Source organism: Pangasianodon hypophthalmus, chromosome 15 (assembly GCF_027358585.1).
Source record: "Pangasianodon hypophthalmus isolate fPanHyp1 chromosome 15, fPanHyp1.pri, whole genome shotgun sequence".
NCBI lineage: Eukaryota > Metazoa > Chordata > Actinopteri > Siluriformes > Pangasiidae > Pangasianodon > Pangasianodon hypophthalmus.
In genome coordinates, this window is record NC_069724.1 from 12004712 (window position 1) to 12027395 (window position 22684).

Consider the following 22684-nt stretch of genomic DNA (forward strand, 5'->3'; position numbering starts at 1 on the left):
GGGCAATAAAGGCATCTTAAATCTCAAACTCCATATAACATATATATTGGTGCTCTTCTCAAGTTGTTGGCATTCTTAAAAAAGTAAAGCTTCCCCACCCTGCTCAATCTCAAGCTAACCTCTAGTTTTAGCACAAGGGTGATTGAGATGATAATTTGAGATTGGGACACTTCATTTATTCCTTCATTAATATTTAGTAAGGGCTTTATCCTGGCCTTGCTTGTGGTGGATTCAGATCCTACCACAGAAACACTGGGCACAACGCAGGGATACACCCTGGAGGTGACACCAGTCTATTGCATTTATTTACATTTATTTATTTGGTTAATGCTTTTATCCAAAGTGATTTACATTTGAACAGTTGAAAGTTAAGGGTCTTCCTTCAAGGACCCAACAGCGGCTGTTTAGCAGAATTAGGATTTGAATTCTCAACCTTCTGTTCAGTAGCCTATAGCCGGAGCCATTAAGCAATCAGTTATAGGTAGAGTGGGCCATCTAGGGTTCAGATGTAATAGGTTTACATTTTTAGGAGATGAAAAGGAGACCCAGATTTGCTCGGTGTACAGAATTTAGTTGAATGCCCTTGATAAATCCTTGATAAATCCCTGATAAACTAGTGTTTTTGTACTATCGTCTGGCCAACAGGGGTCGCTGTAGAGCAAAATCTCCAAGTCCCAAATCCCTTCAGTTGTTTTCATCCTTTGAATTCCCATTTAAGCCATCATTAGAAAGAAACTACAACACAGTGAGATGCACCTACCATATACATTGTGTACATTTGCTGACTGTAACCCATCTGTTGCTATGCACAACTGTCCACTCTGTAAATCAATGGAAATGGACCTCTATGTTACTATCACTGAGCAGATATTATGTGACGTTAGTGTTTGGCATCTTGGTACGAGTGGACCAGATACAGCACTGTTGTTGTTGTAGTTGTCAGGGTCTATAAACAATATTATTGCATGTGCCTACCTTGTTGGTCACCTACAAGGTGCACAGTGTGTGTTAATTGTGCTCTACCTTTAATCAGTGAAAGTTTATGACTACAGCATCGCTGTCAGCTGGAGATTATTGGTTAATGGATAGTTTCTCAACCCAGCAATGACACTGAGGTGTTTAAATCCCCAACAACAACAATATTATATATATATGTATATATATATATATATACATCACTAATGTTTGTAAGGTGCTGGGCCACCACAAGCTCCCAGAACAGCATCGATGCACTTTATCATTGATTCTACAAGTTTCTGGAACTGTACTGGAGTGATGAACAATGTTCTTCCAAAATGTCTTTCCTCAGCTGGTGTTTGGATGATGGTGTCAGAGAGAGCTCTATCTAACCTATCTAACCTCAGTGTCATTGCTCCAAAATCTCTCTGGGTTGATATGTGGTGACTGTGAAGTACATAGCATCTAATTTACATCATTTTCATCCTTATCTAAGCATTATTCCCATCAGGAGAGACTACTCTGAGAGAGGTACTTTGAACAGAGAACTTTGTATTGATTAACAGTGATGCTCAGGGTTGCAGAGTTTTTAGACAGCTTTATCAACTTCATTTATTTATTTTTATTTATATCTATTTATGACTGATTTGTGTTTGTGAGAGCCTATGTTCTCAATGACCATTTACCTTTCACCATTGCTCCCAGTGGTCAATCATTAATCACCATTGTTCCTAACAACCAATCACTGACCACCATCACTGCCAACGGCCAATCAGTGATCACCATTGTTCCCAACAACCAATCACTGTCCACCATTATTAGTTCACTGCTTACTTCTTTGTTCTTTTTTTTAAATTTTCTTCTTGGTGATAGTTACAGTAATAAAGGCAAGTTATTACATCCATAACTGTTTTCATTGCTTCATTTTATCAGTGTTGTTGAAAGAAAATATTAGAATTCTGTAAATAAAGAGTAAGTTTGTGATGCTGTGACCAAAGAGCTCTTTCTATTCTTCAGAAAATCTGTGTCTTCAGAAAATCTTCCTTCTTCATGTAACGCGTTTTGATATGCAAATAATCATTACATTCCATTAATATGGAAATTAATCTATGACGCCATCTGGTGACTTAGCGACTTTTTGAGCATGCAGTAGCTACTTGCCCCTGAAAAGAGCTGACCTGGCAACCTCTAAGTAGAAGCAAACCAAACCACAGCATGACAGAGTCATTTTTTTTTCTTTAATTTGTCACCCGTCTGTATTTGTTATTGCATGGCGCCAAATGCAATTTGAAACCGGAAGTTGGCTCCGACACTTCCCGGAAGTTCCCCTCTGAGCTTGTTGTTTTTGTTGCTAGTAGAGGGATTGGGGTGAAAAATGGCGACGTCTCGTCGCGCTTCCCAGCAGCAACACCAGAACTTATCTTCGCCTCCGCGCATTGCCTCGAATTCTCTCACACCGCCTGGATCTCCTCCGGGCGCCGGCGTCCCGAGCTTATCACCTCCGGCCGGAGGAGAACAGGACGGGGCCGGAGATGCGGACCCGAGCGCGGCCTCCTCCCCCGCTCCGCTCCGCAGCGCTAGCAGCACTAGCAGCAGTAGCAGCAGCACTAGCAGTGCTAGCTCCCCGAGCACCACAGGAGGCTCGAGCCCGGATTCAGCCAGCACGAGCCCGGCTGGCGGCTGCGCGAGTAGCGGCGCTTTTCGGGAGCTGTTCGAGGCCTGCCGAAATGGAGACGTGTCTCGGGTGAAACGGCTGGTGGATTCGGTGAACGTTAACTCTAAGGACATGGCCGGGCGCAAATCCACTCCACTGCACTTTGCAGCAGGTAAATGACGTTGCCCGTACTTTATTACTAGGTACTCAGCTAGTTAGCTAGCTAACGCTAGATAACTGAAGTAGCTAGATGGCTAGCTGCCAAACAGCTGAGATTTAGTTAAATGGCCCATTTCAAAAGCAGGATTAGTATACTAGTTAGCTATTTTGCCTAGTTTGTTCACTATACAGATGGCGTAAGTCGAATGAATGTTCGGTGGAACTAAGTTTAAAAGTCAGTGATGTGCTAAATACATATTGTTATTTTATAATTGTTGTTCTAGTCCAAGGGGCGTGGCCCTATTCCAATGGGCGTGGCCACATGGTGGCAGCTGCCACCCTTGAAATAAATCTTGCCACTTCAACCCTAACACTACTAACATTCCACACTAACTTCTATTACTTCTGTACAGTTCACACAGATTTTAGGAATCATCCCACTCCTACTGTTTAAATCATCATTGCAACGTATTTGTAGGTGTTTTCACCAAACTGCTACAGCATTAGGAGCAGCTGTGTAGACAATAATTGGCTAATGCTGCCCACCCTTTTGCCAAGTCTAAGGCCCTGTCCACACTAACAGCGTTTTTGAAAATATCTCCATCCACATGAACAGCGTTTTTGAAAAACGGTTTAAAAATACATTTCAACAGGGCTCCACTGATTATTCAACATAATTAAATCTATTAAAAAATGCATTGATGTGGCATGCACCAGACCAGTCCAGTTATCATCAATAAAAACAAACCTGAAGCCAATACAGATGCTGTTGTCTTTCCAAACGTAATTATGTGGTGATGCTCTGTGCCTGCTCTTTGCTGGTCTAGTCAGGTCTCTTGACACGAGCTAAGTTGTCCCTCTTACCCCGGGTTTAGCCTTTTTCTTTTTCAAACATTTGACAATTAATCACAATTTTCATTGCGTCTGATCATCAGTAAACATGATGAGCATTTCATATGCAGTAAGATATTGTTACACTGGAAAAAGTCCACTGTAATATTAGACATCTCTGTGATTTCACATGTAGACATTTCCTTTGCTCTTCCGCGTGCACTTTTTGGCCATTTTATGGGCATATCTAGGGAATTTGCAATGACACATTTGAAGAGTGTGAAACATTTAATCCTGTGTCTCTATGTTGTCGTCAGTGGAAGCCCGTTAAAAGGAGATGGTTAGTTAAAAGTGTGAGACGGGGCAGGCTGATCAAGCAGGATGTTATAATGATGGCAGTGGTTACATTAATGTAACGCATATGCACTGTAAACATGCATTTTTTTTAATGTCGTAATGCATGTTCATGATCCATGTGTGATGGGTTTGTAGAAAAAGAGATAATCTTGCTCAGCTTGTGTTCGTTCACAGTCACAGATGAGACAAGTAAATATTTTACTGCAGATATTACTCAGCTTGTGTTGGCAACAGAATCGTCTTATTTGGTTAACTGTGTAGAAAATAACTGTGTTAAACTTGTGCTCACTTTTAATGACCACGATCGCTGCGCCGATCAACAGCTGAATGTTTTTTTTTTTTTTTTCCCCACTGTGGTAAACTAATATTTACTACTGCTGTGGGCTGTTACCGTGGTAACCCATTTAACCATAACCAGGCACAGGTCGACCCCCTGAGAACAAACATCGCTGTAATCGGGCTCATGTGTAATTAGTTTGGGGGGTGTATGTATTATCTAATCCTCTTACATACAGTTTTAAATGCATGTCATTTCCTCCAGGTTTTGGGAGGAAGGATGTAGTGGAGCATCTTCTGCAGACAGGAGCAAACGTGCACGCCCGCGACGATGGTGGTCTGATCCCCCTCCACAACGCCTGCTCGTTCGGCCATGCCGAGGTGGTGAGCTTGCTGCTGTGCCAGGGAGCCGACCCCAACGCCAGAGACAACTGGAACTACACGCCGCTCCATGAAGCTGCCATCAAGGGCAAAATCGACGTGTGTATAGGTAAGAGACTCCGTTACTAACTCGAGTGCAAACGCGATGTCCAGCATACCCCAAATGTAGTTCATCAGCCAAGACAGGTTTGGTGTTTGTTTTGCTTTTGTAGCAGTGCGGTGGAGCTATGAGGCTAAAATAGCTAACAAGTAAGAGAAGCTTGTAGCATTCGGTTTAGTAACGTGCAAACTGCATGTCTAGACCATGAGGGGGAACAGATGGTGTATGTTTTGTTTTTGTTTGGGGGACGGCAAGTTCTTTAAGGCTTCTTTCACTCTAGGATTTTTTTTTTCTCAGCTGTCAGTGGATGTTTTACATGTAAATCCTACAGGAAGCTGCTGCTTTTAATCACAGCGGAGTTGTGAAAAGTTCAACTTTTTGCAAAAGTTTTGAATGATGTCAAGTGCTTTTGCTTTTTTCTTTTTCTTTTCTTTTTTTTTTTTTTAAAAACCTAGTGACCAATCAGGTTATAAGTTGGTGGGCAAGCGAGAAAAACAAACATGCTGGTGAAAGGAATAAGTCCTGTTAGTGAGGACATATGAATAACATATGGGATATTTAAAACAAATAGAAGAGCTATCATTGCCAATATTCCAATATTGCAATATAAATAAAAATAACAACACTTTGACTGTAGCTGCATGCTGCCTCTAAAGCTACAGCGAAGGCGATCAACCTCCTTTCAACCTTTTTCATCGTTACTGATAATAATAAATCTAATCTAGAGAGCAAACTAGGCTATTTAGGTTAGTTATCCGATACTAGCCAAGACTGAAAAGCGTTGTCATGGTTAGAGTCACATGAGAATTTTTTCATATTAGCACAGAAAGTTCATCGCCCAGGGATTTTTCTGTAGGTGTGGGGAGAAAAAAAAAACAAAACGTAGTGCATAAGCGGCAGTTTCTTGTTCTGAAGTTATCCTGAGAATGTTATCAGGATATTTTTAAATTTATGACCCTGCATGTTTATTCCACATCATTTCCCTACCTGCATGATTTCTTTATACAAAATCCAGACCTCAAGTTAACGAACTGCATACGTCTCAGAGGTATTATGTGATTTTAGCAGCTTTCAAGGACATACCATATTTCCAGCCAACAGCAGGGTGCTATATTTAATTATTTCTGCTTTACCCTGATAGTAATGTACATTCTAGTGCATCCTACTCCCGAATATATAGAGTGTACACTGCTGTTAGCTTGGTGCTAAAATAACATTGATGACTAAATGAAATTCGAATTATGAAGTCAGTTATGCGGTTTCAGCCTTGAACATCACTGTGTAATGACTTTCTTCATAAAGACTGTGGGTTTTCGAGCCTGACAGAGAATTAAAATCAGGACTTTATCAGAACAGAGCAGTGCAGAACTTTACTACACTACACCACACCACTCGGGATGTGGAAGTGGCAATGCAAACATTTTGGAGGCAGTGCAAACATTTTGGAACGTGATTAATGCGGCATACACAGCAAAACAACTATATATTGATTTTTTTTTCCCTTTCTAGCAGGCAGAATTTAAAGCGTGTGGCTTATAGTCCAGATAATACGGTACTTAACGAAACTGTCTCAGTATGTACAGGAGATATATGGCTTTAATTTTTTGCCGTTTTGCTTGAGGAGCAATTTTCAATAAGGGTTAACCATGTGTCATTTTTCTTGATTAGCTCTGCTCGCTGTGTTACACGCTGCTCGGAAAATTACTCAGTTCTTTACTGCTCTGTGTTCACCGTGTTTTTTAAAATGGTTTCTGTAGGTCACATGAGTCCAGTCCTCATTCTTTCAGCCCATGCCTTTTCTCTCTGTGTGTGTGTGTGTGTGTGCGTGTGTCTGTCTGTCTGTCTGTCTGTGTTTGTGCACATGCGTGTGCACCTTTTTCATCAGATTTATAGAGCTTTATGCATTGTTTAAAATATAAACTTGTATGCAGTTGTTTTAACATTTTAGTGACTGTGTAACACTCAGAAATTTTCACATAACAATAATACTTTCTTAGATTGCTGTATGGTTTTAATGTTTGCTATTGTGATAGTGTATAATATTTACTTAGATTTTTTAAATATATACTTTGCTATAGCATCCCATTAGGTGTTACTAGGCAGTTGCTATGGGGTTAAGGTTTTGTGTGGTGGTTGCTATGACATACTAAGTGGTTGGTAGGATGTTGAGCAGTTGATAATATAAATAATTTTTTCTTTTTTTTTTAAACTAAGGAGGTCTTGGATAGGAAAAGTTTTTAAATGAGTCCCCTATAATGTCAGCTTGACCCTCATGAGTCAGCGAAAAGTTCAGGAATAAAGTTTGATTACTATGATATTGGGAAAAATGTGACTTTTTTTTTTTTTTTTTTTAGAAGTCACAGCCACTACATGGCCAAAAGACTGTAGATACCTGACTATCTCAATCCACAGTTACTCCCCCCTTTTGCTGTTATAATAACCTCCACTCTTCTGGGAAGGCTTCACACTAGATTTTGGAGTGTGGCTGTGAGGATTCACTCCTTCAGCTACATGAGCAGTAGTGAGGTCAGGCACTGATGTCGGTGCGAGAAGGCATTGGTGTGCAGTCAGAGGTCCAGTTCATCCCAAAGGTGTTCAGTGGGGTTGAGGTCAGGGCTCTCCACTCGAGTTCTTCCACTCTAACCTTGGCAAACCATGTCTTCATGGAACTCGCTTTGTGCACAGGGGCATTGTCATGCTGGAACAGGTTTGGGTGTCTTAGTTCCAGTGAAAGGAAATTCATAAAAAAGACATTCTAGGCAATGGTGTCCACATACTTTTGGCCATATTGTGTATGTTTGATGGTGTAATAGTTATGTTGAGTCAGTTGTAGGCCACAAAATCAGTCAATGTCTCATATTAAGGAGTGGAAAAATCTGTAGTCCGGGTATCTGAAGGCTCTGAAGGCTAATGATATAATGGACCAGTCACCAGCAGTTTTTTCTTTTCTTGTTGACCAGCTAGAAAAAAATTAAAAGTTAAAACGAAAACACTGCTACTACTACCCCCTTTTGACTTACACAAAACAAATACATTTATTTATTATGTACAACACTGTACAAAATTCTGTAGTACTGTTTGTGTGATTTTCTGTTAAATACATTTACCCTTCAGTATTGTTCATTGTTGTTATTGTTCATAAATCACACAAAGGTCTTGAACAGTTAAAACATGATGAAATATGTAAATCTTTTATTTGTAACATTGAACTTTAATGTTGACCTGCATAAATACCGTAAGTACTGCATAGCTGTCTGACTGAAAACGGAATTAATGTACTGTGTTTTCTCGTCAGGGTTGTTTGCCCCCAGATAATTAACATTAAAACATTAAATAATTAAATGGCCATTTGAAATGAAATGAAAGGATGGAGTCTTAATTTGCACAGTGGTGTATCTTTAAAGATAAACCGCTTTATGATGGTGTGACGCACCTCAATGCTATAACGAAGTGAATTTCACAACCTGGTGCAATACATAGATCAGCCGAACTATCTTAACGAGATGGATTAATTAACGTTCACGAACGACAGATGATCATTTTAAAATCAGGAACACAAAAGGTAACTTTATGGCTAACACAACACACAGTTGCCTCACTAAAATATATACTTTGCTATAGCATCCCAGTTGAATGTTAGGGTGTTGCTATAGTATTCCCAGTGGTTGCTAAGGTCATGTAAAAAAAAAAAAAAAAAAAAAAAAAAAGACGTGTGAAAACGAAGACGCTGATGGGATTAAAATAACGTCTGTATCTGAAATGTTAGCCAAAGACTTGCTGCTGTTATCGGGACAGGATAAAGACTATAATCATGCAGTCATCACCTCCTTGAGAATCTGAATACTTACTCAGTTCCATTTGTATTAATGCCCCTAAATAACTTGCCAAAAAACATAGGTTAGCTAACACTTTAAGTTAGTTGAAAAGCTTTCTGGGAGCCAAAACATGGGGGTGGGCAGCACACTGGAGCTTGTGCTTGTCCAGTGGGTTAGCTAGTGCATTTCCGATTTCCGATAGTGTGTTCCGATTTGAAGGTAATCACCTGAGATTCAGTGCACAAACAATCACCGATCGAGTTTGTAGCAGCTGATGCGTGAGGACAGACACTCTACTTCCTGTTTACAAAGATGAAACGAGGCAACTAATCGCAACGTCATGTGATTACATTGATTTTCGGAGAGACTATTAGTCCTCTAATAAGCCCCCATCACAGGTCTATTATAATTATAAACTAATTAAATCATAGAGATTTAATTTATTTTGTAATTGTTTTATTTTTTCCACATTAGAGTTTTATTACGACTCCAATATTAGCTTAATTAAACGAGTCCCCTGAAATGAAGAGAGATTAGTGCTTTGCAGTTTTCTCAGTCTGACTCCACAGCTCACGGGTTTAGAGATTAATTTTCCGTCACACACCGTGCGTCTTGTAGAGCAAGAGAGAAGGGAAAGTAATGAAACAAGATATTTCAGATCCGAATGTATACACCAGCAGAAATATTAGATGTTTTTTTTTTTCTGTAAGAACATGCTCTGTTTTTAAACTTCAGCTCAACATCATTCTTTTAATCTCTACAAAATCAGATTTAGCACTGCATCTCATAGATCACTGTCAGCAGAGGAGCTCATTCACGTTAACCTTGTTTTTATGAGAGGGGTGAGTGGGGCAGCTGGCTAACGTCCTGACAATAAAATTCAAACTTACGGTCCCTGTACACATCAATAGTAAAACCGGGAAAGTGCATTAGAGTGGTTATGCAGTGTAAGCAATCCCCCGGTGTTGCTAGGGTGTTCCTGCTGGTTGCTAGGCAGTTGTTATGGTGATTGTTACGAGATTGCTAGGCATTACTGTGGTATTCCTGTGGTTTGTTAGGGTGTTGCTTTGTGCTGTATCTCAGGTGGTTACTAAAGGATTGCCAGGCGGTCGTAGTGGTGTACCAGGTGGTTGCTATGGTACCTTACATTGGAGTACGCTGCTATGAATTATCATTCAAAAATATGCCAAAAAAACTGTCTTCTTTACCAAATACCTCTTTGTAATTTTTATTTACACAATGATATTCAAGATTCAAAGAACTTTATTAATCCCAGGGGGAAATTGCTTATCTGCGTGCTATACAAGTACGGTGCTGTTTGGTCAGTTTAAATGTTTGTTTTATAAACTACGTCGCTTTAAATTGTAACGTAGCTGTCAGACCCGAGTGCTTCACTCACCTCTGCGCTTTGATGGTAATGAATAAATCATCTTGCCGCTCTGTGCTCATTAGCGTCGCCTCCAGTCTCCAGTCTGGAAACTCCAATCTAGTCTACTGTGAGCTGCTGGAGGGGATTTAAAAATCGGACGTTGTTTAATGTCCCTAGCTGAAAGACGGAGGGTGGTGGAGGCCATGGCAGTGTTTCTGTGGAAGGACGTGTCAGGGCTTTTTACTGCCCGTGTGATGAACGATTACAGCAGCGTCGGCCGTGACCCAAAACTCTGTGACGCAGGAGATGATGCAGCCGGCGATGATGCTCCTCCAGTGCTGTGTGTTTGTTTTACTTGTTCATCAGTTTTCAGGCCCAGTGGGAGGAAAACCAGTGTTTTTATTTGCTTTTTTTTTTGTTTGTTTCACACATCACATATTTTTAAGCAAACCGGAAAACTGGATTTGTACACATGAACATTAAAATTGCTTGAGCGTGTTTGTGCATTGTGTTTGAAATTGAGCTACTGCCTTTTCATCCAATTCTGCAGAAGTCATGTAATGTATACTAAAAGCCTGAGGGGGGGGAGGGAGTGAGTGAGTGGGCATGGCTTTATTCATATTCACTTCCTGCAGTCAGGATCAAGTCTCATTCCAGCTACAATCAGACCCCATGCTGGGAATGCACCAGGGTTTGACTCAAACAGACAAAATATTGCACATGTGAAAGTGCTCAAAAATGCAGTTCACTGGTTTACAGTGTCTAAAAAAGATATGACACTCATGTTATAGGAAAATAATGACAGAGTGGTGTGATAGAACAATATATGAAGTTGTTTATTTTCCTAAAACAGAATGTCCTGAAGTGTTTTATTCCTCTTATACCACAGCATTCCAGCAGTAGCTAAAGAGTGATACATCACATTAATATTAATCTGTAGTTTCTATGCTGCACTACTGTTAGAGCTGCTATTATAGAAGAATAATCAACAGCTTCTGACCAATCAGGTTCGAGTATTCGGTACCTGCTGTGTTAATGTGGCAGTTGAGCAGCTCAGGGCCGCGCAGTGGCAACGCCTACTGAGTGACCTGCTTCTGTATTCCTGCCACTCATGTGTGTGTGAGTGTGTGGTTCGAGGGCAGAGGTCAGCGTGATGCTTCTGATTCTCCACCTAGCCCTACGGCTGATGGATAGCCGGGCTGTGGGAGGCACGCCTGCGAATTTTAATCATCCCGTCTCTGTCATCCTGCTCATTCCACTCGACAGCTCATCACCCCAGCGCTTTCAGGACAGTTGTGTACGCTGCTGTGCTCACAGTGGCCCCTGTTTTCCCTGTTAGCAACATTTGACCGAGAGGACTGATGTGCTGCGGCATGTCTTCCACTTCCTGCCCCGATCATATTTCTTCTTTCTTTAAATCCATGCGTCCTGCTTTGGTAAGGTGTCATATTTCACAGCGCCAGTGAGCTGCCGTTCCTGTGTTTTGTTTTTTTTTATGAGTAACGGATGACCTATGAGTCACCAAAGCACCGGCAGCATCTTGATAATTTGGAGAGCTAGTTTTTGCAGCAATGAAATTAAGTGGTTTTTTTTTAATGAAAGTTTCGGCAGGTGCAAGAGCTGAACAGAGCTGAGGTGGTGGAAGTAGAAATGTTTCACATATGCAGTGTTTAGTCCATTTGAATGGAAGCCTGCTGCGCTCTCCTCTCTGCTGTCGTTCATTTAGACAGGTGAGGACGCAGCACTCAGGTGCAGACTAAAACCACTGGTCTGTGATATTACAGTGAGAAAGCGATTCGACCCAACTGCAGAAAGTGAATCAATCAGTGAAACTTGCCCTGTGTTTTGGGTTGCAGCAATTTTTTGGTAGAAGCAAGCTGCAAAGCTGAGCCATGAAGTGCAAAAAACTGAGCCAAAGGACAAACCGATTTAGTTATTTCTGTGTGCACTTTTTAAAATATCTGTTTCTAGCCAATAAAGAATGAAAGAGCTTGATGAGTGCCTGAATATGAGCCCTGCTTGCCCCTCAGACATATTTTTGTCTTGCTTTTTTGGTTTGTGTAATTATGTGCATTGTGAAAGAAAACCAAATAGCAAACCGTCCAAAAGAATGACTTGTACTCTGACTCTGACTAACAGGTTAATAGGTGTGAAAGTGCCCTTAAGACAAGTGCACTCTACATAAGTTTGAAAATGTCTGAATCGCTAAGCCTTTCACACTAAACAACTTTAATCACTTGCAATCCAATCAGTTGTTTGGTGGTGTTGGGGTGTGCACACAACACGATCACTCACAGACGAGGCACACACACTACATGACCATTCACTTGGAGAGATCCCTGCTGATCCCAGAATCTGCTTTCTCACGAAAATAAGGACTGCAGGAAAGCAAGGACTGTCTATCATGTGAGAGAAAATAAGAGGAAATGTGGAGGAAATATTGGTTGGTGAGACGTGGGCAGTGAGGGTTGTCTGTTCTGCAAAGAGAATGGGAGATAGCTCCTTTTATACTATGCAGTGACAGGAATCGTGTTGTGTGTGTTTTTTTTTTATTATTATTATTTTTTATGTGCTGTTCCTAACAAATAGTTATGTAAGACATGCCAAATAACTCTTATAGAAGCATTATTATTATACCTACATTGTGCACTCACCCTATAAATCAATGATGAACTGGATTCAGGGATCTGCTGCGCGTGACAGCGGGTGAATTTGATTTCCTCTCATTGGCGGTAATAGTTTCAGAGCTGTTCACAATACATGTTTCATCGCTGAGAAAAATCAGACACGCTCGAAAATATTAGAGACTCAGAAAAATCATGTCCCTTAACAGTGCACACTACGCTAGCACTTGAGTGTGTATTAAGCCTGTCCAGGATCCTCCTCAGGAGCAGGAGTGTGGAAATGGTAATTGTAACTCTATAATTGGCCCTGACTTCTCACAGTGCAGATCTGCTTAGAAGCCTCTACAGTCCGGCTGCACAATCTGTCAGCGCTGCAAAGAGGGGCTTTTGAGGCACTGATAATAAAATGGGCCGCAATACACACAAGGCCTTTAATCAACCCATAACTGGGTTATTGGTGGCTATAAAAGAAAGTCTGATTTTGATTTTAATTTGCTTTAAAACGATACCTCTTGTGAAATGGTTGGACACGTGACTGCAGCGTTATCATGTGTGAGCGGCTTTCGCACTGCTGTAAATCCCGCTTTCAGGCACGACTCGGAGAATGCACTGATTCAACACCGCTTCTGTGCACATCATCAACACTCTTTACTCTGAATAATCAGGAAGAGGTTTTTTTCCCCCCTGCACTGAAAACACTGGGTCTCATTTATCAAGCTTGATGCAAGTTAAATAATTCGTAAATTGTTTACAGGAGCATTTACACAAGAAATGTGGAATTCATGAAAATCCAGTTTGTTAGGAAAAACCTTCATATGCTATGTTTTGCTTCTGAGTTTGTGTAAATTTATGTACATTTTATGCACAGTGAACATTTCGTGAAACGCGACCTTTTCACATTAATGATTCCATAAACATAGATGAATAAAACTAGCCATTCAGCTAGGGGGAAAAGTAATGCCACCCTGTAAGAGGCAAAACTGTGATGATGTTTCCAAACTGATTTGTATATATGCATATGCAAATTTTTTTGAAATTGTACGATGTAGACATGTCTTGGCTGATACAGTACATTTGGGGTGAAAGGGAACATTGTGTACAGTTGAAATTTCCTTTAGCAGTGATTGAGGAGGCAGGAGGTGTGTGTGAGCGTGTGCGCGAGTGCGTGTGTTGTTTTTCGAGAGCGGTGAAGAGAGAGAGAGAGAGAGAGAGAGGAAGAGAGAGAGCGTGTGTGTGCAGGCAGTTGGAGACTCTGGCCGCTGTTTGTGTTGAGCTGTTCACTTGGCAGCGGGAGATTAAAAATCTGCGAGCAGTGAATCGGCTTGCTTTGTCTTCTTCTCCGTCTCTCTCGCGCTCTCGTCCCCGCGATCTCGTATCTTGGCGCTCCAGTATCATGGGCTTTTCTGCTGGCCCTTACCGTAGCGCGTGGTGTGTCGCTTTGTCCATTGCCCGCGTGCCGTGCAATGTGTGTGTGCGTGTGTGTGAGCGTGATGTCGAAGAGAGCGCTGGGCTCGAGCCTGTGCCTGCCTGAGTTACGCTACTGTCTGTGTTTCCCCTGCACAGTACTGCTCCAGCACGGCGCCGACGCCAACATCCGCAACACCGACGGCAAATCAGCGCTGGACCTGGCCGAGCCGTCCGCCAAAGCCGTGCTCACCGGTGAGTCAACACAGCCAACTGCTCTCTTTCTTCATCTGTCCATCTCTCTCTCTCCACTGGCTGGATTTCTCTCAGTCTGTCACTGATTGCTGCTCACTGGCTTTCAAATGTTCACCAATTGTTTTGTGGATGAGTGCAGTGAGTGTGTGTGTATGTGTGTGCTCATGTGTGTGCATTTGTGTGTGTATCTTTCCAATTCTCTCTCTTTCTCTCTCTCTTCTTCTCTCTCCTTGATTGTAATGATGCTCATTGATGTTTTTGTGGATGCATGCAGCAGGAGTCCGATCTCTCTCTCTCTCTCTCTCTCTCTCTCTCTCTCTCTCTCTCTCCCTTCACATATTGCAGTAATGCTCAGTGTTGTTTTTGTTGATGCACACAGCAGGAGTCTCTCTCTCTCTCTCTCTCTCTCTCTCTCTCTCTCTCTCTCTCTCTCTCTCTCTGTGTATGTATGTGTGTGTGTGTTTGCATCGTGTCCCTCCTCATCCACGTTCTCCCCACGTTTACTCTGAGTTGCATCACATCTCGGGTGTTAGCGTTGGGCAGAAACAGAGCGGTCGTGTGTAGCTTTGTGTAATTCATTGTCGAGATTAGTTGACGTCTTGCATCAACAAGTAGCCTCATCATATGGGAGGCTGTATAGGGCAAAACACCCTGAAGCACTTGCGCTCGTTTCACTGTTACAGGAAGCCAGAGTGTTTTTTTTTTTTTAAAAAAAAAACACACGGGCGTTTGGATATGAAACTTTTGCCAGAACATCTTCCGATGGCTTCTTTTTTAATCTTTAAGGGTGAAAAAAAAAATCCTTCCTAATGATTTTAATTGCCATTTTCTCAATTGTTTTCTCATTATGTAGTACTGGTAATGGTGTATGTGTATGTATGTATGTGTGTATGTGTGTGTGTGTGTGTGTATATATATATATGTGTATATATATATATATATATATATATATATATATATATATATATATATATATATATATATATATATATATATATATATATATATATATAATTTGTACTACTCTACATTTAATGCTAAATTGAATTGAACAAAAAATGCACAAAAAATCCTTCCTATTTATTTTAAATTTTTATATTTAAATTATATATTTTTATATATTTTAAATTTTTATATTTAAATTATAAATCACAGGTAGTGGTGTGTGTGTGTGTGTGTGTGTGTGTATATATATATATATATATATATATATATATATATATATATACACTGTCCTACGCTACATTGAATGCTAAATTGAATTGTTGGTGAACCTGTATGAAAATTTCATCTTTGAACTTTTTAAAATGAGAATTAGCCTGTGATATAATAACTTCATTACAGTCACACGTTCCCTCGCCTCAGAACCCCATAGTGAAGCACAATGGCCATGTGATAGTGTGGTGCTCTAATTCGCTAAATTATATCTTTACCGGAGCTTGTATTCATTCAGTGCAGCACAGGACGTGAAAATATACCATCATCAAAACATCATTACTTACCTGTGATTAACCCCAACCACTTGACATTGAAGATGGAGATTCTCCTTAAGTGCATGGAGACATCAGATTGTCGCTAATTATTCGACTTTGTGGCAAACAAGTTCCACATGCAGCTAATTAGAAAGCGAGTTAACATCCCTGTGGTTTTAGCTGAAATTATAACTCAGAGCTAATAAACATTGCAAAGTGATTTAGCAAAGATTTACCTGAGACGAGCTGGCAGTTGACTGGATTAGCGTGTGCTTAAAGCATTTCTAAGCACGTCTGTATAGCACTAATGAGTTTGTAAATGTGCTTTCGTGAAAATCTCAGTATATCCCAGCTGGCCTCAGAACAGTTCATGTTACTGTCGCCTGCTGTGCAATTCAGCCTGACAAACTTCTGAAATGAAATGAAATGGATATTAGATGCTTCTTCCCCACTGAGAAGGCGTGAGAGTGATAACGCTGCATGGTAAGATTTAATAAGATACCGCTCTTGTCAGAGCCGAGTCAAATTTAAGAGCTGATAGTGAGCGTGACCTCCTGAAGGGAAGTCAAGTTAGCGCTGCTTACTGCAGAGCTTTCACCTGACAGTAGCAAGTGTGTGTTATGGATGTTAGAGCGAACATTTCCTGTGCTCTAAATGGACAAAATATTGGCAGAAAATCAGATTTTAGTGAGTAACAAGAAAGCTTTGGGTCTTGAGGTGTGAGTCAGTAATCTCTTTTCTTTAAAAATACATGACATTTTATTTTTTGATGTTTTTTGGGCTGTATTCTGAGTGAGGATTTTATACCTAAGTTGCACACAGGTATTCAGACTTAAAAACAGACTCAACCTCCGTTCACAAGTAACTCTGCATTCAACTCACCTCGGAAGCGGGACGCTGGAACTCGCTATTACGTCATTTTCGACCTCTGTGTGTTTGAGCTGCGAAGTGGGGGAATAATCATGGACGCCTCCGTGTTCAACAAGCTAACTGTGATGAGTGATGTATATTTTCCTCCTCAAAACAGCGATCTCTATAGTCAGTGTTACAGATTTAACATGTGACTATGTCTGTATATTAATTGATCTAAAGCAAATTGTTGTATATACAGCATAGCTGGTGTGAGCAGCCATGCTGATTGGACGTCACTTGCTGAACTTGCGTTCGTCCCTTTAAAGTCAGCAAAAAATTTGACTTGACATGAAGGACATCAGAGGAGACGTATCTTAACTGGAGACGTAGCTCATCTGGGGGATTAGTTAATTAGTTAATTATTAATGTAAATGAATAAGCTGATTACTACTATTTTGACATCGATAAACTGGACAATATATGCACATTATTAACTTTTTAGTTAATTTCTGTAATATATTTACATTTATTCTAATAAAAAATGCAAAAGTTACGGAGGAAAACAACCTGTATGGGAGCCAATAGGAAGCGTCCATCAAAATACACTCTGCCAAATTCCAGACCAAATTAAGACACTCATGCGTGCATGCCTGCAGTTTATTGCTCTATCCAGCTAAGTGAATGGACAGGATACAATAAAAAAAAAAATCATAGTCTGGTGTAGACTTTAGAACCTTGTCAGTTTCTCAGTCTGCTGTCTTTCTGCACATTTCACATTTTCACCTTTCATGCTATCGCTAATGACCTTTAAAAATAGCACACAAATGTAAACAGAATTTCTGAAAGGTGTAAAAATCAATGTTTGTCTTGAAAAGGCCTGAATCCTTTCTTTATGTGCTTTTTGACACTCTCTTTCAGGCAAGCTGAAATGTTCACCCAGCTCACATATTTTTAAATCAACACTGTATTTATTGATTTTCATCCATTGAAACCTCCAGACCAATACACAGAACTTAAAAATCTCTCTCTCTCTCTCTTTCTTTATATATACTGTGAGAAAGACGTCAGATGTAGAAATGCCAGCGGTGTCGGCATGGTGTGTGAATTCTAACTGACAGTTCTTCAACCTCAACTCCATCACTCCACTTCATAATTAGTCTTGACAAGAGATGTGCACAGGGCTGTTTTTTTTTTTTTTTAAAAAAAAAAACCTCTTCATGCAGTTATTTTTGTTTGTACATGCCTACAATATTTTCTAACAAATGTAGCTGGGTTTGTTACCAAAACAAACTAGTAGCCTAATTTAAACCACTGCGATGACTAAGCAGGGCGTAAATACATTTCAAATCCACGCAATTAATTAATCTGACCACTCGCTCGCACCTGCATGAAAGTAAAAACCTCCCCTGTGCGTGACTTCTTCACCAACAAGTCTAGTCCTTCTTGTTACTAATTTGTACCCCAGAAATAACCACAAAAATAAAATGGATTTTAAACAGGAAATGAAGCTATTGAAGAAAAACTATTTCAGACATCTGACCTTGCTGTGATCTTGACCCTGTTTGGATCAATTTCAAAATCTAATCCGTTCGTCAGATGGTTACAGAGATAATTCCATATCAATCCTACAAACATTCAACCCCTCGTTCTTGAGATATCACGCTAAAGAGAATCTCTGACGGACAGAAGGACAACCCAAAAACTTAATGCCTACATCACTCAGGGGCGAAGCCATAAAAAAAATAAAAGGCATATACAGTAGTGTGCAAAAGTCTTAGGCACCCTATTTTTTAGTACAAACTTTGTTATAGATTTTTATTTTATGAATTCTACATTATTGATTCAGTACAAAAACATATTTTTGATTTCCAAACATTAGTTTTCCAGCACAATATTATATGTTACAGAAAAATGTTTGTATGTCAGTGAAGAAAGCAGCATATTATATAGGAGACACTTTTCAGACAAAAAAAGCTGCTGGGTTTTGCTGCAAAAATAAGAAGCAAGTGTGACAAAGTCTCCAGAAGAACCGTCGCTGCTTCTGCAAGATGCTCAGTAACACTAACAGCTCATTTCCTTATAAAACTGCACACTGTACCTGAGACTACTATTTTATTTTAAAGCAAAGGGTTGTTACACCAGATATTGACTTTGTTTTATTTATTAATGTTTACTGCTCTGTATAGTATTTTTTTTAATGTTGAAACTTAATTTCATTTAATGTACTTAATTTCAATTTTTTTAAAAGGCATCCTTTACAGCATTATTTATTTTGACAAAATTGTCCTGTAACCTCAACCAATTGTCGACACTTGACACTTTTTCCTTTAATTCTGCGCTGAACGTGATGGAAGCCTAATTTGTTTCATATTGCAGTGCACAAGCTCATATAAATAAATACCGATCATTTCTTCTGTCTCATATCAAACAGAAGGTGCTTGAGGGTCGAGGCAGTGCATCACTCACCATGATGGAAAATCAACTCTGCGCTCCACACGAGTAGTAAATGCATTTAGAGCTGCCTTCATTCAATAAAAGAGTCTGCCTTGAACTCAGATAACAAATAGCTATTGAGAGACCCGCTTTCACATTTTCTTGATAATGGCAGAAGAGATGCACTTGCCGTATTTTGTGTGTGTGTGTGTGTGTGTGTGTGTGTGTGTGTGTGTGTGTGTGTGTGTGTGTGGGTATAAATAGCGCAAGCTGTCCCTCGCCAGCTACTCAAGTACTTCTCATAATTGTTATAGATCCACTTCTCCTATTCCCTGCAGTTTTTGAAGGCACTATAGTGCTCTGTTGCTCGCTCTTGCAGCATTGAGGCAGGATGACTGTAATAGGCTCCGGCCGCCATTCATCATCATCATCATCACCTCACTCTGTATTACCCGTCACATTTGTGAGACAAAATGAGAGCTCTAAATCTTGTTACCCACTGCTGCATAAAACTCTGATGATCGTCCCGGAGTCTTAAGACGCACCTCTCGAAACTCACTGCTGTACTTACATGACCGTTTATTTTTATAGTAATTCATAAAAGTGTTTGACTAGTCATCTTTTCCATAGTTAAAGCAAAAACTGATTAAGGACGTTACTATTTTAGAGTGTTTTATTAGTGCTGATATAGAACTAACAGCCACATACAGATTACATTTCCAGCTTCAGTGCTTCTTCAAGATAAGCTCCGGATCCTCCGAGATCTAGATCTAGGATAAAGCGCTTACTGACGATGACTGAATGAGTATCGCACTGTTGAAAATTATTAGATAGATAAACATGGAGCACTTTACTAGAGGTGTTCATGGATAATGAGATCCTGTGGGCCGTGTCCTGTTCTGTGGACAGGAAGTTTGCGGGACGAATAATGGCCACGCTGATTTACATGGGAGCATATTGGATGCGATGAGGTGCTCGTGTGGTGCTCGTGTTCTTACTTCCTGTAACATTTGTCCAGCCTTTGTAGTAGGGGTCTTTTGCATTATTAATTTTTCCCCCTGACGGTTTACCATAAAAAAAAAAAATCACAATTAAAGACAGGCACTTCCACCACTTCAGGTTTAAGGACAGTAGGGGGAGGGCGTGACCAGCTGTGCAATTGGAACATGACCAGCTGTGCAATTGGAACTACTTGCCAGCATTGTGCCGACTCTCTGGCAAAATCTGACTTCCCAGTGCATGCAAAGTACGTTACAGTGTAGGCATACTGATGTTGCATATTTCTCAGAGCTTCTGTTTCAGTTGAATACGTTATATTCAGAATAGGCTTCTGAATAAAGACGAGTCAGATTCTGCTGGGGGAAATGGGCGGGGCTTCCAGATGGTGTTAGCTAAGATCAACTATCATTCCAGATTTACGTATCGAATTGGTTCATCTGCCGGTTTTATTTGGGAGAAAAAGACTGCTCTTTTGGCATATTTTTGAGTGATAACTCATAGCAATGTACTCAGGTGTTAAATTATAGAGCTTGTGAAGGTTGGCAGGTCTGATAATATAAAATAATAGGAGTAAATGTCACTGGGTGTTGTGTGAGTGTGATACTGTGTAAAGACGATTCAACAGTTATATCACACAAGCTTAATCTGCAGTATGGCAAAAATGTCATACCTAAAAATAGTATAGTACGTATGACCTATCACGTTTGCTAAGGTTCTGCTAACAAAATGTCAGAAGCACTGGAAACTAGTTATCGTCTCAGCAGTGGTCGTACAAATGAAAGGCACTAATAAAGTGAATAATAAAGTTCCAGCTTTACACACTCAAAAAGCTCAGTCTAAAAGTTCACTAATGGTGCAAGCAACAGGAAAGTGGATATGTGAAGTGCTGCTAATGTCATTTTATGTCATGTTCTCTGTTTTTTTTATGGATCTGATGTTGCAACTACTAGTGTAAAGTTATCTGCAGCTTCATAAATATATACTGCTTGGAGCAGTTGAAATTGTCAGTAGGATATTGAGATGAATCGAGTGTCTGTTTACATTCATGCTAGGCTAAATAACGTCTTCAACTGGTGCAACTGCTACCAATTAAAGCGGGCGTTCCCATATGCAGCGTGTCTGGCTCATTAACCAGCCTGTTTCTTTCTTATAAACTAAATAACATGCTCCGAAAACATGCAGAAATTTTTGGCATGCTTACAGCAGTCTGGATAAATAAAGTTCTGAAATCCTGCATGAACCTTCCCTTTTGGCCGAAGGTCGTTATTTAGTTCCCACCACGCTCGCATTATCTGCCTGTTGCGTTTCCGTTATGAGCCACAGAGCCCTCAGAGCACCGATGGGACGTATGTGCTTACCCAGAATCCTGTGTGTGTGTGTTGTGTGCTGGGTTTGGGATTCGTGGCACAGCGAAAGCTCCTTGTAGAGACACAGTCCATTTGGAGCCATGTGTGAATGCTTCAGTGGGAGGAAAACTGCTTTTCTGAGTAATCAGAGCACTCACAGGCAAACGACAGCCTGCTACAACCCGACCTGCCAGCTGCTTTAATTCAGCCTGATACTCAAACATCTTTTTATTCAGGTCCAATTCCAGCATACTGTTCTGTAGTAAGTAAAAACATCCTCTAAGTGCACAAACGAGATTTAATTCCGTTCACCAGGGGAAGTATACACGCCACGCTTCTCATGCTACTGTGACACCAGATATGTGCAGTGCGGTAGACATGCATACGGAGCGTCTGTATAATGTAAAAAGTACACGCTCACGTAGGACATCAGAAACGAACAGGGACCGCTGTTTACTAATAGCATTTCCTCATTTTAGGTTTTTAATCCCAGAATTATCCCAGGATTAGTTCTCCTGAACTCTGTGTGCCTTGTCATCATCTAAACATGCAGCATAGAGTTTGCAATAAAACTCAGTCAGTCCATTTCGTGTAATCATTCATTCATCTTCAGTAAGCACTTCATCTGGGTCAGGGTCACACTGGATCCGGAGCTTATCTCGGGAGCACTGGGTGAGAGGCGAGGACATGCTCTGTATGGGACGCCAGTGCATCACACACACACACACACTCACATTTATGAGCAATTTAGAGCCAACAATTCAGCCACTGCTTGTTTTTAAGAAGTCAGAGGAAACCAGAGAACCCTGAGGAAACCCACACAGACATGAGGGGAAACGTGAAACTCAATACAGACAGTAACAGGGCTTGAATTTCGGCACGGGATTGCGGGGATTGCGCATAATTTAAACCATTCCCGCAAGTTTAACTTTTATAATGCGAGAAATTCCCGCACAAATATATTTGCTTCATCTCAGATCAAACGCGAAAAAAGAAATCACCGGTTCAAACAGTCTGTCTTTATTTTAGAATTTAATTCCACAAACAGCGCTGCACCGGCCATCTCTGACTGTCGTTGAGCCCTGTAGCGCATCGGCGTGCTCTCCGTGGCCTGCGTCGCACTCATCTTATTCACACAAGGCTGTGTGACGCGCTCTAGTATTCTGAATCATAATGAGCTGCTTGTGAAGATAGTATCGGCTTCCGAATTATATTAGTTTAATCCTGAAATTCAAACATTAAATGCTGTTTTGCTCTTTATAGTGTGTGAGCGGATAGAGCGCGCCTGCCGACTCAACACAGCAGCAACGAAGCTTGTTTGAAGGAGAGCATGGTGTATTTTGTATAAAGTTTTTTTAAAAAACAAAAACAAAGAAATTGAACTGAAACTGGAATATATG

The 22684-nt window shown here is 40.5% G+C and overlaps 1 protein-coding gene across 2 annotated transcripts in view; it reads left to right on the forward strand.

Moving 5' to 3' along the window:
• The first annotated feature begins 2110 nt into the window (after positions 1–2110).
• The window catches only part of tnksa (tankyrase, TRF1-interacting ankyrin-related ADP-ribose polymerase a), a 108857-nt gene continuing 88283 nt past the window's right edge, over positions 2111–22684 (forward strand). The window contains exons 1-3 of one of the 2 annotated variants that reach the window (XM_026941157.3): positions 2111–2783; positions 4500–4724; positions 14087–14182. In XM_026941157.3, coding sequence (XP_026796958.1) covers positions 2333–2783; positions 4500–4724; positions 14087–14182 — 772 coding nt within the window. In that variant the 5' untranslated portion in view covers positions 2111–2332. The remainder of the gene's footprint in view (positions 2784–4499; positions 4725–14086; positions 14183–22684) is intronic. The other variant, XM_026941158.3, reaches the window with a different exon arrangement.